This window comes from Corvus kubaryi, unplaced genomic scaffold (genome assembly GCF_017639235.1).
Source record: "Corvus kubaryi isolate FWS band 111438036 unplaced genomic scaffold, C.kubaryi_AGA036_p1.0 71, whole genome shotgun sequence".
Taxonomy (NCBI): Eukaryota; Metazoa; Chordata; class Aves; order Passeriformes; family Corvidae; genus Corvus; species Corvus kubaryi.
In genome coordinates this window covers 739,716-758,260 of record NW_024582059.1, presented here as the reverse complement: position 1 = coordinate 758,260, position 18,545 = coordinate 739,716, and the positions used below count along the sequence as shown (strand labels likewise).

At 38.7% G+C, this 18,545-nt stretch overlaps 1 protein-coding gene across 4 annotated transcripts in view; it reads left to right on the top strand.

The window, feature by feature from the left end:
* PPP3CA (protein phosphatase 3 catalytic subunit alpha) overlaps window positions 1-18,545 on the top strand; it is a 177,291-nt gene that overhangs the window by 143,530 nt on the left and 15,216 nt on the right. For all 4 annotated transcript variants that reach the window (XM_042049466.1, XM_042049467.1, XM_042049465.1 and 1 more), the window contains exons 7-10: window positions 1,596-1,673; window positions 3,514-3,608; window positions 11,717-11,842; window positions 14,475-14,549. In XM_042049466.1, coding sequence (XP_041905400.1) covers window positions 1,596-1,673; window positions 3,514-3,608; window positions 11,717-11,842; window positions 14,475-14,549 — 374 coding nt within the window. The remainder of the gene's footprint in view (window positions 1-1,595; window positions 1,674-3,513; window positions 3,609-11,716; window positions 11,843-14,474; window positions 14,550-18,545) is intronic.

Below are 18,545 nucleotides of genomic sequence, written 5' to 3'. Positions count from 1 at the left end.
ATGGGTTGTGGTGGTCTGGGTAATGGGGCAGCTGGCACATTGAAGGTCCCATGCTATTCACTTGGAAGAAAAGAAGACAGGCAGATTCTTCTTATGTAAATTTGCATGGAGCGCTGTGTGACATCTCTGCCTTTGTAGATGTGGGCCCTGTAGAATCAGCCAAGTTCTGCTGGCAGAAGTCTTATTTTCCACTGATTTATGAAGAATGAGATAATTAAGCAAGAAAAAACCCACCACTTTTGTACTTGAAATTGAAAGAAGAACCTATCATATCTATTTAGGAGCATTTTTTACCACTTCATTATATCTTCTTTTAAAGCAGTACTTAACACTGGATGGAAAGAATACTATGGAGGAAAAAAAAAGTAATAGCCTAGACATTTTGAGCAGCTGCACTGATAATGAACATAATCAACTGTCTAACAGATTTTTGTGATAGACCCCAGTTTTCAGAAGTTAATGTAAAAATTTCTAAACAAAATGTACCATAAGTCTACATTTAGTCACAATTAATTATGAAAAGAAATGTATGCAAATCAGTTCTCATTTGCCAGTGGTTTGAATGGCAGCCTGTCAGCATTTGATATCATTGCACTTGCCAAAACAATACCCCACGTAATTTGGGAATTGAAATTGTTTTATAATGGCAATCTTTTTAGACAATTCCAAATACCAGACCTGCATCTGAGAATATATGCTATGTGGCTCAAGTCCAGAAACAGCAATATAGCATTTCACTGGGTTTGTAGCCTCTAGCTGCAAATGATATTTCAGCTTCAAAATATCCAGGAAGGTCTGGAAGCAAGTAGTAGAATTTCTCTTGGATAAACTAAAGGAAGATGATGCATTAGATTGGGGAAGGAGGGTGTATATGTTTTCATCCTTTTTGTGCATGAAGTTAGAAACTGATGGGGCTGTTAACTGATTGCAAGTGAGCTCTTAAGGTGGTCTGTGAAATCATGCCTGGGACAGCAGTTTTTTGTGCAATGTATAGTTGAGATTTTTTATTTTTTATCTTGCTCAGTATGTTTAGTACAGATGTATTCAATGTGCACATTTTTGGGCTTTCAGAAGTCACAGGATTTACATTTTAAGTTCCCTAGGGGAAAGATAATTAAAGGAGATAAAGTTCAGGAAGATAAACATCCCCCGTCTGAAGATAGGTGTGCCTTTCTTCTTTCTGTCTCTTTTCCTCTCTCTCCACTTACCACCTTATTTTCTGGTGTCCACAAGCAGCCAGTGCATACAGTAGTCAGTGGGTGAGGTTTTCTGTTACATGCAACTGTTGTATTACATTTTCCTTTTTTGGAATAGAGTAAATCTTAGAGTAATAAAAGAAAGTGCCTTTTTTCTGACAAGCCATAGGCTGATTGTTGTTATGTAATGAATTGCAGTTTCTAGCATTCCTCTCCAAGCAGTTATGGGGTGGGATTAAAAAAGATACTGCTGGTAGTGTTCTCTCTACTGAAATCTGCCTGCAGAGCAGGCACTGATTTAATGAATGATGCATGTTTTATGATATATTTTTTGAAAGCTAGAGCTCTGTGTGCTACTTCTGATAATGCCATAACAGGCGCTGTTGTTCTTTCCAACAGTTACCCTGCTGTATGTGAATTCCTACAGCACAATAACTTGTTATCCATACTCCGAGCTCATGAAGCCCAGGATGCTGGGTAAGTATGTGTGGAGAGGGGGTAATAATAATAATAATGATGATAATAATAATAATGAACAGAGCACAGAAATTAAGAACAGATGAGTAAGAAAGAACTGGAAAATATAAGTTGCATCAGCTCTCACTTTTTACTTTTTACTAATGCTACAAAAATACACATTGGCACTACAGTGTCTTTTACATTATTATTAGTGAGTTACAAGACTTAATGAATCCTTATATATGCCACTTACTTAGCCTTAGTGATTTTAAGTCATATAAAATGACCAAATTTTTTTTTTATGCCAGACTTGGAAAGAAAACCAAATTCATTTCAGAAAAAGATTTGCAAATGTGCCAGTCTTTTGACACACTGATTGCCATGATGCAGGGAAGTGATTTGGCTCACGAAGGCCAGAACATCTTTCAAGTCTTTCACAGCTACCTGAAACTTTTGGGCCTACTGATTTTACACTTCATAAAAAAAATAAAATCATGGAACTCAATAGGCACATAAATTTTTCTCCAGGAGTATCATTAATGAATTCAAAGAGTCAAAGCCATTGTATGCAAAAAACAGTCCACGTCAAGCATCAGGTGGTGTTGATGGTTCCCCATGAAACTATTGTCATTACAACTAAAGAATTTTTTGTGCTGCTTTAAAAAATTACTTTAAAAATTCCTCTTATTTAAAATGTACCATACTTGTGAAATATTAATGAAGGATTGGAATCTGAATAAATAACTTCGCATATCATGCATAAACTATTACTATTGTGTTTGCTTGGAGGTAGAAACTTTACCCAACTTGAATGGCAATAAAAGATAAATTAGCAGCATTGTAGGAATAAGGTCAATATTCACTGTGCTTATGAAAAGCTATTCTGAATGTTTGAATTGTCACAACTTCAAAATGGTAATGCAATTAAAAGCAAGCTATTACTAGGCCAGAAACACCTAGCATGAAATACACAAGGGTAATGAAATTTCATTTTTGTTGTATTGCTTTCCAATAAAGGGTGAAAAATAAAATCTTGTAGAAGAGATTGCATTGAAGCTATACAACAGTTTCAGTGCAACTTTTGTGGGTGTTCGCTAAATTCTTAGGTTACTTGTAGCCTAGGACTAAAGAGCAGTATTTGGCGTACTTGTGTCTAAGAACTGTTTGGTTGGTTTCTTTCCAGTTACTTGCAGGTTTAATGCTTGATCGATTATTTGTTGGTCCAGTAAGCCTTTCATTTTTCATATGGCAGGTTAGGCAGTGAAAACATGCAGATAATTAATAAACTGACTAATAGAGTGGATAAGATTAGACACAGCACTGAAAGTATCAGATGCCCTGTTTCCCCTCCCCTTCTCACACCTTCCATCTCCCCTGGCCTTGCCATCGCTTCCATGCCTAGAGAGGGCAGGCAGCAGGAGAGTCCTGGGGGACACACACTTCCTTTTGAATGCAGGACCCTTCCAAGGCACCTGCTGGTGCTTGCTTCACCCGCAGTCCCACAGAGGGAAAGTCTGGGAATGAATGTCCTGGGCTGCATGCCTGTAGAGGCCCTCTGGCTCCAGGGATAGGCACTGAGCAAATTCACAACAAAACACGCTTCTGGCTCACTGAATTTCAGACAGAGACACAACTTCAAGTGTGGATCCCTGCTCATGTCAAATGGTTATAATGAGAAAGTCTGCAGGAAATACTTCTTTCCCGTGGCTTTTCAGTAGGTCATGTGCATGTTTTTCAGTCTTGGCATTTGTTAACAGCCAGAGCACTAATGTACTAGGGGTTTTTTGCACTGTATGTGGTCAGTGACAAACATACATTCAACACTGCATAGTAATTAGTATCTTCTCTTTCCTCTTAGGTATCGTATGTACAGGAAAAGCCAAACAACAGGCTTCCCTTCGCTAATCACAATTTTTTCAGCACCAAACTATCTAGATGTATACAATAACAAAGGTAAGACTTTAATTCCTGTTAATGTACAGTAGACTGTACTCCTGTTTACTCAAATACGTTGGTGTTTTTTCACTCCTTTATTTATTAGTTCATGCCCATTTTCCTCCTCTATTTATTCATGCCCATTCCACCTATTACATAATACAAATCTAATTAAATTTATTACAGGCAGATGTATGCCTCTGAACATAACTGTGTATTTTAATATGCCTTAGGATATTTCTTCATTTTGACTGCAAGTTATTAAGTAAATGTTACATGGGAAGCAAAACTTAAAACAGCTCTATTAACTAAGAGAAGTATGTTAAGAAATGCTCTGGGAGATGTTTAGAGCCCAGTGTTCCTTACAATTAATTATCTGTTCCTTGTTTCTTTCCAATAAAATTATTGGAGTTTGTATGTGCAAACTGTCTAACCAGTTAAATTTTGACAGATCATCAATGGATAAAGCATGGGATGGATATGTAAGTTCCTTTACGTCTTGGGTTTTTAATCCTTGACCACTGATATGTAGAAAATTAAATATAAATAGCCAAAAAAAAAAGGTTACTGCAGAAATAAGAGTCACTGGTCACTCTATAAAGGCCCCACTGAATATGTCTTTGCAGCTTCTCTGAATTTATTTATTTATTGCATTCCTGGAAATCTCTAATGAACTGGAAAAAAGAATCATGTTTCTAAAAATGAAGTATTCTAATAAACCTGTCCTCCTATATTTTGAAATGAGCAGTATTGTTTACTTTCTCCTAGTCCCCATAATGATAAAAGTATTTGTGTTCCTCTGTGAACAAAGTAAAATAATTCTTTCTCAACTATATTCTTGAAAGTCGCTCCCTTGCAGAGATCAGTTTCTCTTGCAAAGGGATATTTTTAATCTGGATGTTTGTTTGCAGCGGAAGCAAGCAATACTTATTTTTAAACTTGCGAAAGAAAACTTCTTCAGGCATCATTTTACATTATAAAATTTGTAATCTAAAAGCTTTTATGCCATGAACTGTAGGCAAGGGAAGGAAGTACTTCACTGGTAGATAATGGGGTTTGTACACCTCAGTATTCTCAATATTCCCGTTAATTTATGAAAAAATTAATATGTTATTCTGCAAAACCATGCCAGCAGAACTGTCAGTAGCTACTTTTGTAAAAGTTAATAATGTAGGGGCTCTGTTAGCAACCTAAAAAGTGTAAGCTGAAGCAAGGAATATGTTAATTTTCTGGGTAGGATCATTGCTATTGGAGGAGAATTGTGTTTACTCTCCTGATTGGCTGCTTTGGGTCGAAGGCTGAGCGATCACAAGTCTGTACAAGGAAGGTGACAGAAAGTGTTCACCTTTTGTTTCTTAGGCATGGAAGCAGTTTTGTGCAGTGAAGGCAATGGATGAATTAGTGAAACTTTGTCTTGAAGGCAAATGTTTAATGTTAAGCAATGATTTACAATGTTCAAAACCTTGAATTTGAAACCATGGAGTTAGGGTGGTAAAGAGAAGTGCCTCTCCATTATCTCCATTTCAGAAGAGAGGGTCATCTCCCTTGTTCCAGGATGCCCCACTGTGGTGGGCAGGTCTTACATGTGGGGGAAAGCCTATTTTGATGGAAGGCTGTACACCATTTGGTGAGAGGTGCTGGTTATCTGTGGTCACAACTGGAGTTGGTGTGCACTGCCGGCAATACCTGCTCAGAGTGAGCTCAGGCAAATCAGCACTGATGCGACTTCAGCACCCATGTGCCACTCCTTAATATATGACTTCTTGTAAATTCAGAGGCTGACCTTTAGCAGCTTTGTAATGCATCTCCATTGAGTTTATCTGCCTCCTTTTCTCTCATTAGAAGTTTTGACGCTTTATTTCATGTGACTGATGGCACTGGCTCTTGGCATTTAAAGTACATCATGCATAGTTTTTCATGCTGCATTGCTCATACATCTTTATCTGGGTAATCTCTAGGTGCTTGCTTCCCACTTGAAGGAAAATACCCACTGTCATACAGAATTGAGTCCAAAATGTGATTACTTGTTGGCTTCCTTGGTTTGCAGCAGATGAATTCACTGAGAGCACAGTTTCTGACTGATTTCAGGAGACAAAGGAAGATATTTCCAACCAGAGGTGTTGTCAGGACAGTTGCTCTAGCTGACTCATCATGCACTGGTACAGAACCTGATTGATTTTTACAGGTCGTCTGGAGGTTTGGTTACTGTCAGTCCTTGGAAAAGGAGTTACTCTCCTACTACTAAGTCCCTTCTTGCCTAGTATGCATTCCCAGTGTTCCTCTGGTTGTCAGCCAACAAAGCCACCCTGTGTAAATTCTTGAGAGGCTCCACCTCCCACTGACATGAAATGGGTAATTTTTAAATGCAGCATTGTTTAAGATAAACACAATTTTTAAAAAGCTGCAAGAGGCCAAGAATGCTCATTTTCTACCCCAGGTTGATAGTTCTTGTACCCATTAAAGCAGATAGATGTACTTTCTTGAGCTTCTTCGAAGCACTTCAGGAGTAGATCTGATTGCCAACTCTGTCCAAGGGCTCCTTCAGTCCCTGCTGGAGAGCAGCCAGTGGGATCAGACATGTCCTCAAAGAGCAATAGGGAGGCAGCGATCTCAGTGCAAAAGAGGGTTTAACGGGAGGAGCTGAAGATAAGCTAACCAAACATGCCCATGTTCAGCGTATCTGCTGTTAATAATGCTGCCAGGGAGCCTTTGCATGGGCTGTCTCACAGTGCTGATCTGCCGTGGGAACCTCTTCTGGCTTTGCTCCGCTGGATTCTGGCACCGAAGGGAATTGTCTGTATCCTTTGGTTCCTGGCTGTTGCCTCGTGCAGGCTGTGCGTGTTACTTGTGCACCACATGGCTGTGGGTCCTGTCACAGCCCCGGGCCACACACACACAGCTTCGGGTGCCAAAGGGAGGTTTTTCAATTAGGAGGCTCCTGTCAGGGCTTCCCTCTGTAGTTAATGGAGACAGAGAGAGAGGCTTTCAGGGGGTGATTCAGAGACTCAGAAACCGCCTCGATATTGGGAGCCTCATATCCTCCGTTTTCCATTATTATCCTTCTCTGTTACTGTTATTAATTCCTTCCATATTCATTATAATGGAGAGCATTGGCAAAGGGAAGGAATTTTTATATGGTTTTTGGCAACTTCTGAGCTACTGTTCAGTGTCTTCATAGCTTTCTCAGACATTTCTGCTTTCATTTATTTTATTAAAAGGCATAAAGATAAAGATAGTTTAAGACTATTATTAATACTTGTTACAAGAAATACCAGTGCATTGATGATTCTTCTAAGACTACTGCTTCTGGAGAGAAAGCTTGTGCAAGAAGATAAATGTTAATTGGATTGTGGTAGTTACCAGTGATTACAGGGCCTCAGACATCATCTGTGCTGCTCAGGAAACTCTAAGAAAGTTGTGTAAGTACAGATTTACCCCTGTGTTCCAGGGTGCCCGTAACTAGGAGGAATTCTCAATAGCAACAGAAAAAGAGGGTGCCAAATATTACCGTATGGTATGATCTGGCCTTGCATCATGTCTAAACTTTCATTCCTGCATTCAGGATTTCTTAATGCCTTAACTAGGATTTGCTGTAATGCTGCTTATGTACCCCCCCACCCCTCAAAAGAAAAGAAAAAAAACCAAGTGAAAGATTCTGCAGAAGTTCTACGGAGGCAGAAAAGTTATTTGCAAAACACTGGTAATGCTAGCATTTTCGTGTCTGGCTGTCACTTCAGTAAGTGTGTGCTTTTTGTCTGAGTGAGCAATTTTAACTTGCTGTTTAAAGACACTATTATCTTTTGAACACTTTTAAAAGATTAGAGTTTGTAGTGGAGAGAGAACCACCAGAAAATCCAAAGTTATTAAAAAAAACCCCAGCATGAAGTTTCTTCCAACATGCTGCAACATACATGTGTTGTTTCTGAAAGGAAAAGCAGGAAAAGAAAGTATGCAGGAGAGTTTGGGACAGTAGAAAAATAAAAACCACCTGTAAATCTGTATGCCTGTTAATGTATCATAAGTAATATGTCAGTGAAGTGTGTGCAAAGTATCAGCATGAAGTATACCATGGATACACATTAAGAAGTGTACCTGGTCCAGATGGATCTAACGGGAAAATTATTTTCATCTGGAAAAAGAGTAATATACCTGGAAGACAAGGGTAACCTTTGAGAAATACTAGCACTTTGAGGGGAAGAAAAGAGATGTAACCTCTGTTTGCCCTATCAGTTTTCTTTAATGCCTTCTCTCGGCTGCTGTAATGAGTTCTTGTCAGGGAAACAAAAGCCTTTAAAGAGGAGTTGTCAGGGTATCTAGGCCATCTCATTGCTGATGCAGAGAAGTTTTCCAGAAGTGATTTTTGCAGTCTGTTGATAAAATCTTGAATGTTACTTCACTGTTTCTTTGCAAGATGCAGTTGCACATGTAAAATAAAAATCTTCAGAATTTTATAAGGAAAGATTTTTCCACCTGCAATTATCCTCACTTCTGTAGTGAATTATTTAGACCATTACCTTGTACAGTAAATAATTGTTGTCCTTTGATAATGTTTAAACTCCTTGAGCATATTGCTAACCCTTATCCCTGACCTGACTTGGGCAGAAAATGCTGTGGTTACTTAGCAACTCATCTTGAGAAGGCAGTGTTCCCAGTTGCACAGTTAATGCTGTAGTTAATTTGGCATTAAATCAGAAATTTCAATTCTTTCTTAGGTGTGAAGAATTTGAGGGACTTTTCATTGATTCATTTTCTAAATGCAGGATGAGTTTTCTGAATGAAAATTACAAGAAAATTAGTTAAATGGTTCGCTAAAAATATTTTTAGGTTGTTCATCTAAAAATATTCTGGGCTAGTATTTCTACCAGCTCATTATTTTTTTCCTCTGATGGAAATGTTATCGATTGATTTACACTGCAAAACGATTTGGCCAATCATGAAGCAGGATACGTAATGTCTTTGAGAAATTCTGAACTATCTGTCACACAGTTTAATGTTGTTCACATTGCTTAAGGCCTTAACCTACCTCCAAATATATAATCTTTTAAAGCACCATTTGAGATGCCAGAGGGTCTGAGACATCCACTCAGATGTGACAGGTGTGACATGGTTGTTCCAGGTTCTTCTTTAACTGAGGAAGACCAAGGAGGCACTAGGTGCTATATCTAACCCCGAAAAGATTAGAAGAGCTGTCTCCATTTCTAGCCAAAGGAAGGAGGTTCCTTACCTGCACAGTTTTCAACATCCATATTTCCAGCTTTAGGCAGCTGTGTTAAATGCTTAAAGCTAAACAGTACCAATGCCCTTTGCCTGCTGCATTAGTGCTTCATTTCACTCTGATGTCATTTCAGCATCCAATATCTCAGTTTCCTAGCATTGGAAAGAAGTGTAATGTCATTTGGGCTATCTGCACATCTTCATTTTACAAAACATTCGCTTTTGAAACTTACTTACAACAGCAGGTATCAGAATTAGGTTAAAATGTGTGTGTCTGTTAAGAATAATAAGATTATTGCCCTGGTTGGCGATTATACACAATAATGGCTGGTGGCTTGGTCTGCTAGCATCTGTCTGAGTATGCGTTTGGAAAGAAAAGTATTGAGGTTGCAGACTGGAATAATAAGCAAATGTTGGAGAGAGTCAGGTTTTCCACTCTTACGGGTTTCATAACCAGAAGAGCCCATCCCACTTCTGTCTCCTCCATCAGCGACTTTGTGACCTCCACTCTCATAACCTTCAAAAGCTGTGTACTCTTTCAGGGCTGCTAGGTCTCCAGTAGCATCTTAGGCAAAGGCTAAGAAATGAAGCAGAGGTGAAACCCCTAACCTTTTCTGAGCCAACAGAGAGGGAAAACAGAGCTATGACCAAAAGAAAGCATGGGGGCAGATAAGCTCAGGGAAAGTCCTACTGTTACCTATTTCCTATGTGATCCAGAGGAAGTTTTCCTCTTCTGACTACTAAGTCAATCATAACAAGAGCCATTTTGCTTCATGTTAAATATCATCTTCATTAGTTACCTAATAAAAATATTTTATGTGCATTGTGCATGTAAATTACAGATTTTTAGCTGAAAATGCCAAAAAGTATTTGTGGTACCAGTAGCTACCCTAATTTATTTTATTATTTCAAGAGGACAGTTATTTTAGAAGACTTCTCTGTTATTACTCTGCTTTATTGTATATAATGTTATTTTGAAGTGATTTGTTGAGGAGATGTAAAGGTCATTTACAGGGGAGAATTTTTTAAAATACAATAATCAGAACTTTCTTTTGTAAAGTATTCAGGTATATAAATTAATAAGGTGTTGTGAGGATTTCTTTGTTAGAGTAATCTTAAAATAAACTATCTTTCTTTCAAAGAAAACAACCCAACTAAAGCCATTTTTATTTAATTTTATGTTTTCCAACTGTTCTGCATATGGTTCAGGCTTTTTCAGAGGAACTTTTTTTAAAAGTTCCCTGTAAAAATTATTTATTCAAATTTCACAGAATTTAGAAATAGACTTAACAGATAAATTGCAGTAGCAGGAAGGGGAACTATCTCAGCTAAGATGGTGAATTAGAAGTTTTAGTCCTAAATGAATCTTCACCACCATCAAGTAGTCCTTTTTGTGTAGTTTTGACTCATTTTTTTCTGTAAAGCCACAAACTATTTATTTTTATTATTGCAATTGTGTCACTGTAATAGAAGAAGAATGAATTTCGATCTGCTGCATGTGATTTCAGCCAAAAAGTGTTGGAAATATTCAGAGCATCAACACTACTTTTCTCATTTTTGCTAATAGCAGTATTAAGCCATTTTTTTTTCTACTGAGCAGCAGAATGACTGCAAGTTGTCAGGCTGGGATGAGCCAAGAGTCAAATGTGGTTTATTTAAGTGGAGGATGTCTGCCTGGCAAAAGTTCACATTATTGCTAGCAAGCTGTTTTCTGTGTCTGTCAGTGAGTAGGTTTCAGAAACTCCCAAGTCACTCTGGACTCTCTCATTGGCCACAAAATGGAAGACATTTAATGTCTTACTAAATATTTGTGAAGCAACAGCCTAGTGCATAAGAAAAGGTTTCTTTTCTGATTGACACACAGTCAGTGAAGATAAATAATTGGAAGAAATTGTTCATCCCCTTCAGCCAACATTGCATTTCTTTCAATGCTGTCTCACATTGCAGTTGTGCAACTTTATTCCTGGTTATTAAGTGATAACCAGTCCCTGGAACTATATTCTTCCCTGGGGAAGCACAAGTGGGAAGGCTCGAGGAAAGGGGAAAGCATAGAATGATACACCTTCTTTTTGTGTTGACTGTTCTTGTCACTTGTGTTGATTAAATATCCTGCATGCAGTCTTCTGTAACTGCATTGTTTAAAGACTTTCATGTCTTTAAGTCACCTTGGTGGTAATCTCAAAATTACCTTTTCAGATTACCATTTCAGATATGAGCCTGAAGACTATTAACAAAAGTTAGCATTGAACTTTGTGCAGTGCTTTAAAAAGTGGCTGTGGCATAAATACCTGTATTTCTGCCTGTGAGCAGATGTAGTCTGCGTGTTTGTGTGTTGGCAAGAATGATGTGAATGTTAAATGGTGCAAGACAAATTCTATTAGTATTGATTCATATTACAGGGGGCACAGTCTTGAGTGCCTAGAGTTTGAATAATGTGAGAAACGTCATCTCCTGTATAATACTGTGAATGAAATACATTGAAAATGTCCATTAGAAGAGCAGCATTCAAACTCTGACTCATAAATGCTTTTTTCTGTTATCTCCAAAGCATGGAGATATGGTTGTGAAGAGCTTAGATAACTGTGTGAAATGGGGGGCTCTGAATTCTCTGCTTCATTCCTCACTGGTGGCAGATTGCAGAGCTTACATTCTTGACTACTCAGAGATATTAATTCACTTACCAGCCCATCTTAGTGCCAGGGAAAGCTGATGACACTGCTTTCAGACTGAAAATGGCTTTCCAGTTCACTGACACTTCACTGTAACTAGCGTTCAGGTGCTGCCACTGGATCAAGAGGGTGGAAGCTGGTGAGCAGCCCTGTGGGCTGTGCATGCTGTCAGCGTTCCTGGACTGGTAGCCAGTCACACACATGGCTGATGTCTCTTTTATTTCTTTTCTTTCTCCCTTCTAGCTGCAGTATTGAAATACGAGAACAATGTTATGAATATCAGGCAGTTCAACTGCTCCCCTCATCCGTACTGGCTTCCAAACTTCATGGATGTATTTACCTGGTCCTTGCCGTTTGTTGGTGAGAAGGGTATGTATGGAAATTGGTTCTGTTCATAAAAACTGCAAAATTGTGTCATAGTCATTGTGCATGTGGCCTCATTTATTTTAAAGGGCAAGAATAGTTTGAAGACAGATGTCTTGCTTTTGAGGACAAAGTTGTAGAAACGGGCCTGAGAGGGGCAAGCAATTACCAATGGTTAATCACATTTCTCATATATTTTTATAATTTCCACTCCTTCCAGGTGATGATGCCATCACGTTTCTGCTGCAGAAATAGATCTTATGGCATTGCAGGCCAGAGGTGCATTCACTAAACAAAGTTCTGATTTGTTTTTCTGTTATAAGCTCCTGAACATTCCCTTAGGTATTGCTTACTGCTCAAGGGACATCTCAACAGGCTTCACTACATGTGGCTACATCTTTACTCACGTTACCTTTATGGGTGGGTTGCTTTTTCATCAGAAACACAGAGCTGGTGATATTAAGACCCAGTCTAGCTAACCATTCCTGGAGAGAGTAGAGGGATGCCAGTAGGAAGGAAAACCTGCTCCTCAGCCCCTTCTGTGCACAGGACACGTGGTGCCTGATCGCTGGCAAGAAGAGCCTAAAGAACACAAATGCTGTTTTATTGAAACATGATGCTCTTGATGTTGCCTGAATGCAGTTTCGTGGTATGAATGGCAAGCACACAAAAGGCATGAAAATACTTTGGTCTAGCATATTAAATGAATACAGAATGCAAACTGCCTAAACCCCAAGTCATTTTATTCAATGCCCGAGATGAGGCTTGCTTTGATCCATCCATTATAGAGTATTGCTGCAACAGCAATTACTGCCAGAAAACTATAATAAACTCTTAAAAGCTGCTTGGAATAACAGTTCTCTCTTAATCGACAACTGGAAATACAGCCAGCTGTGGCTCTTACCTGCAGTCATGACCAGCTTTGTTGTGAGCTACTCTTTTGTTTGAGGAAAGCTGCTGGTGAGACGCCTGAGGTCTCTGTGAATAAAGCAGATAGACAATGAAACAGGGATTAACAAAGAATAGGCAGCTGTTTGCACTAATGGAGACGTGACATAATCCTCACTGACGCGTGTTGCAGACTCTTGTGAAGCAGATAAAACATTTTAATTTTCTTTGGCCGTAAACTCAGCCAGGCTGTTTTTAGGTTGGGCATGTTCTCCACACATGTTGCAGCCCTGTAAGATGTTCTGTGAGGTCACTTGTTCAGAGGCTTCCCATCAGCAGCCTGCTCAGGTGAGGCTGCAGCATGCATGGTCAGAATTGTTGAGGTTCTAAGACCATGGTGTTCCTCATTCGTCTTACATCTTGGGGGTGTTTTTTTCTCCTTCATGTCTTCCAGTGGTCACACTTACCAATTTCTTGGGAATTTTAGAGCCCAAAGAAGTGACATCACTATTTTCCTTCCTATGCAAAACAATATTCAAGGATGTAAGCTTGTTATTTATTTCCTTTTTTTTTAATATAGATTTTTTCCCTCAAAGGCCAACCAAGGTAGGAAGCTATTAGTTTCGCTGGTTGTTATTAATGTGGAAAGTCTTTCCACTAATACTGTCAAAGGAAAATATTAAATCCTTCACTAAAGTAGGAAAAAATCTAGCTTTGTCCCACCCTTCTAATGTTCCAAGCCTTCATAGTAGTCACAGAAGAGAATTTTAATAACTACTTGACTAAAAAATTAAAAGTTTCAACCTGTGTAGCTAGTACAAGGCTAGACAAGCCTGGTAACACTTTTAATGTTGCTTACTACATTTAAGTGTAGTGAAGTTTTTCTTAATCTGCTCATGGCTTCACATTTTACCTCATAACTTCAGCTTTTTTTTTTTTTTCCTCTAAATTGCATTTCCTTGGGTTTGATTTTTGGTGGGGTCATTTTTTTCACTGTTCTTACTCTGTGTGCTCTTTGGTTAGTGTCTCACAGTTGTCTTTCTGGAAAGAAATGAGGCCGGGGTAGGGACAGCCTGTGGCTGACCCTTTTGTGCCCAAGTTGCAAAGTAAGCAAGCTGAATATAGTCTAAATTCTCCAATAATGATATATCTATTGAATATAGGCTAATTCCTCATATAAGGAATGTACACTGTCTGGTCTATTTGTCCTGGAATTCAAGGGACACTGAGGACATCTTACAAAGGTTAATGTTTTGTTGAACTGTAAGTAGTGTACAAAACCTGGATAAATAGAGAAATACTCTATGATTCCTCTTGTTGCACCTTTTTCCACTGGAATGTTGTTCCCATTCACTGGGCAGGGAAGTCAAATCCTATTGCAATTTAGGAGCAAGAGGAGAGGGGTCAGTTCTGTTACCCAAGTTGAGTGAAAGGCAAAAAAAGTGTTGAGGGGGAGAAATCAAATGTTACCTACTTCACTGACAGTAGCAAAAAGAGAGATCATTGGCAGATTTTTTTTTAAGTCTCTTTGTTGTGGTGTTCATAGTATTTGGAAAAATATTTATGGAAACTTGTACTTTTTATTAGCTACACAAGACACTTTCAGCTTCTGTTACTACAAGTCCTATTGTTTAAAAAGTGGGTGCTGTTATTGCACTCAATTTTCATTCACACTACTACAGCTAGAGTTGGCTTTCTGACAGACCAGGGAAGCTTATTATCAACATTTTGCACTTGTTTTCCATTTTAGTGACAGAGATGCTGGTAAACGTGCTGAACATCTGCTCAGATGATGAACTGGGAACAGAGGAAGATGGATTCGATGGTAAGAGCCTCTGCCCTTGGTTGAGATTGTTTGCCTTGAAATTACTTTAAAAGTTTATTTACTAACCATGAAATAATTTTCTGAGTCTCAGTTGAGTTCTATGCCACTGAAAGCTGCTGTTGTGATAGACTCCAATGGATTTGCTTACCGTGCTTCAGAAAGAATTAATGGATCTGCCCTGTTCTAACCCTTTTCTTCATCTCGGTCCTCTAGTTAAAAACTCTATGTTCCTCCACAAAATGTGGCTTGTGTTGCCACAACGGGGTCAGATGATTTCATGCAAAAGATCACAGGTATTCTCACAGTGAGTTTAATTATGTCAGTGAAATACTCTTCCTACAATGAAGTAAGCTTCTTGCAGAGCTCCTTCCCAAAACATTGGTACTGTGACTTTGGAAGACTTGTACTTGAAGTATTCCTTTAGTCACCTCTTTTGATGTGCTTGAGTGTCTAAAGGACTTTAAAAAGCAATAGAATTGTTAATAATAGGCATGTAAACACAGAGAGAAAATGTTCTAACCTGACATTGCTGCTAAAAAGAGAGAAATGGTCAGTTCTGTTACCCTTTGGGTTGAAGTTTATATGATGATTAGTTGCCTTATACCTGTTGGTTTGACTGTAAATGATACTTTGTATCTCACAACTTGTAGATTCTTAGAGGTCAATTTACTTTTTTAGACATAATTTTCTGTTAGGCTGTGCAAGAGTAAATAGCAGCTCTCTAAAATGTCCCTTCTCAACTGAGAAAAGCTAAAAAAATCCCATGCGTCCCTGTCATTCTTACTGTGAATGCTTTCAGTGTTTAAAAAAAAACTATGAAAAGTAATAATAAATAATCTATCTAATAAAAATAGTCTATGAAAAGAACAGAAATACTAAAACTAATTTTAAAAAAGAAGAACCTGGAAAACTCTAGCACTACTGAATATTCTCTAGATGTTTTTAGGCAGAATGAACAAGGAGAACGAAGAGCTTTCAAGTAAGACAAATATTTAATGAAGTTGTAATTAATAATTAAGCTTCTCTTTCAAAGTACTTATTTTTATTCTTTGGAACAGGAAGCTAGATCACAGGTTTTGCAAAATGTTTCCTTTGTGATGGAGAAGACTGGTATGGATGATAGTACTTTGATTTTATTCTGAAAAACCAGATGGAATTCCCTGTTCTGCATCGGCCATAGAGTGTGGACATGAGCAATTATCTTACAGGATGTGGGACAAAGACTGAATTATTGAAACCAGTAATCAGTGAAGAGAAGGAAACACCTGTTTGAATATTGTGCCCATTTTTTTTCTCATTAAATTTAAATAAGTCACTACTGTGTAATTAAAGTAGCATGTGAAATTGTATGGAGGCATATGATGAGTAAAAACTGTGTCAAGTTAAATACAGTAGCAACAAACCATGTGCTTAAAATCCTTGGCTCAAGAAAGCACTTAAGCACAGGCTGAAATCCCACTGAATGCAATGCCAAAGCAAAGACTTTATGGGAAAGATTTTTAAATTAATTCAGCCTTGGCCTCATGCATCCTTTTAAAGTTGTACTGTAAGCTTCCATTGGGCATAGACAGGCCAATGCCCGTAGTCTTTTTCTAAAATTTTGGAGTGTCATCATTCCCAATCCTAAGTGACAGTTCAGGAGCACATTTTCAAAAGCAGAATCAGAAATACAGAGGTGTTAGGGGTCTTGGGGAACAGCAGGCCTTTCCAGCTGTAGAAGGTTGCTGCATCTACTGTGTTTTTTCTGAGAGGAGAGTGAACCCCCATCCCACCTCCCCCCTCCCTGGGAGTTTTGCCATGGCACTCCTCCAGGCTTGCAGCATTGCAGGTGTCTGAGCAGGGAGATGGGCTGAAATCCTCTGGGCTCGCATGTGTGTGTACTGCATAACGATGTCTAACAGCAGTAAAGTTTCAGATGAGGAACAGCTAAGCCATTCCTGCTACTGTAACACTAATACTGTTATCTAAATCTGCTTTCAGTTTTTTCTGTATGAATGATTTCTCTGTGTAAAACATTATGGTAAGGAAGATACTAGAAATGTAGCTGTCTTTAGCATGTGTAGCTAAAAATTATAGCTGGCATATGTTCATGTCTGCTTTCCCAGATAAGCCCCTTACAGCTGTAAAATGGGCTCTGTGACACTGGTGCTGCAGCTTGCTGTGGCCTCACACTTTTACCTGCAGCCCACTGGACATGTTAGGCTCATGGGAATCATGCACATGGAAGAGACTGAAGGATTCAGACATTAAAGTAAATTTGAGGTTGATTTAAATTTAAATAGAAGCTGGTATCTGTGATGATTCCTTAGTGGGTTCTGATTTATTATCTATACAGCAAACAAAAATCCTCTTTCTCTCAGAGATAGTTGAGTTCCTTCTCTTTTTTCTTTTTTTTTTTCCTGATAGCCTTGCCTTTTGGGGGAGAGAAGTACGAGATGTATTTCATTTGTGTTCTCAGTGAAACAGACCAGAATGATTACCAGCTCAAAACTGTTTCTGTAAGGACTGTGTACTGACAGTCTTGCAGTGGCTCAATATTTCCACTGTTGTTCTTCAGTCATTGCTCTCCAGCTTCCTTGAAGGACTAGTCCTGTTTACCTGCTGACATTTTTTTAAGCAGTATTTCCCATAGAAGGAAATGCCTGATATCTGCAACAGCAGATGCATTTTGTTTTATGGAATGATTCTTAAAAGTCATTGCTATTTTTAGATCATCAGTGGTTTGCAGGGCTTGTTGCTGATTTCCTTTCTCTCCTTGCAGTTTGAACATGCCCTGACCTGGGTTCCCACATGTAGTGAGAATGGTCCATCACTATGGTTTGCACTGATCATTCATTTGTTCCCTTTTTTTACACTTTCTTGCCCTCTGTCTTCCCCTCTCACTCTTTCCTTCAAAACAAAGCCCCATTAGTATTGCCTGACTTCACTGCATGGTGTTCTTGTGAGCCCTTTCTTTTTTTATTATTATTTTTAGTTCTGAGTCATGTATGTTGCATCTAGCCATGAGCAGGATGCGCAACAGCATGTATTCCTTTTTTTCTTCCCTGTCCCCCACCTTTTTTCTTTCCCCTAAGGAAACACGTCATGGGGATCTGATCAATTAGTTGTAGGCAGTTTGTATGTAAGCCTACTGTGAAAAAAGCCTAAATATCATAATGCCTTTTATCCCATATGTCCCTGCTGGCCTGTATTGGCCTTTTGGTTTCACTCGCTTTAAAAATGAGAGAACATGATAGGTCAAGTTTCCTTATCTCTGATAGTTTTCTCTTGCTGTACTTTCTCTTTCCTGTTTGCTGTGGTGGTTGCAATATAATCTGATCCAGAAAAAAATGTCTTGGGCAAATGTTAGTTCGTGTGCTGTATGTTTGTGCATCAAACATATCACTTAGCAACAGGAGCTGCAAATACCTCTACCTAGCCAGCATATAGTCAGAGTTCTGTTTTGTTTTAATTAGCAACATTTCTGGCCTTATGCATTTGATTAAATAAACTAAACTGCTAATTAAAAGGGTACAATAATGCAATAAACAATTTGACACAAATGCACTGCTTGCTTTGTATGTATCCTTATCATGATTTGGCATGAAGACACTCCTAAATTACCTACATTCTTTTTTTGTACTGCCTTCAACATTGTGGCTCTCGGCCTTCCCACAGAAAAGCCGCTGTCAGAAAACAGCTTCCCAATACAGTGCTGTAGTTCCAGCCTAAAGAGAATGCCCAAGTCAGACATCTCCTGCCAATCATAACCTGGTTGTGCTGTGAACAGTAGTATATGACATTTGCCACATCACTTCAGTACAGTAAACTGTGCCTGGGGCCAGCTCAGCAACAACTAACAGAGACTGATAGAGCAAAAGCAAGGGCCTTGTCCTTAGGTCTGTTACTTACCAATGCCTTGATACTGGTGTTCATGATATTGCCTGATGAGAGTCTTAGCTTGCCAATGAGTTGATTTTTAGCTGGGAGAGAAATAGAGGGGTTTTCCCAGTGGTT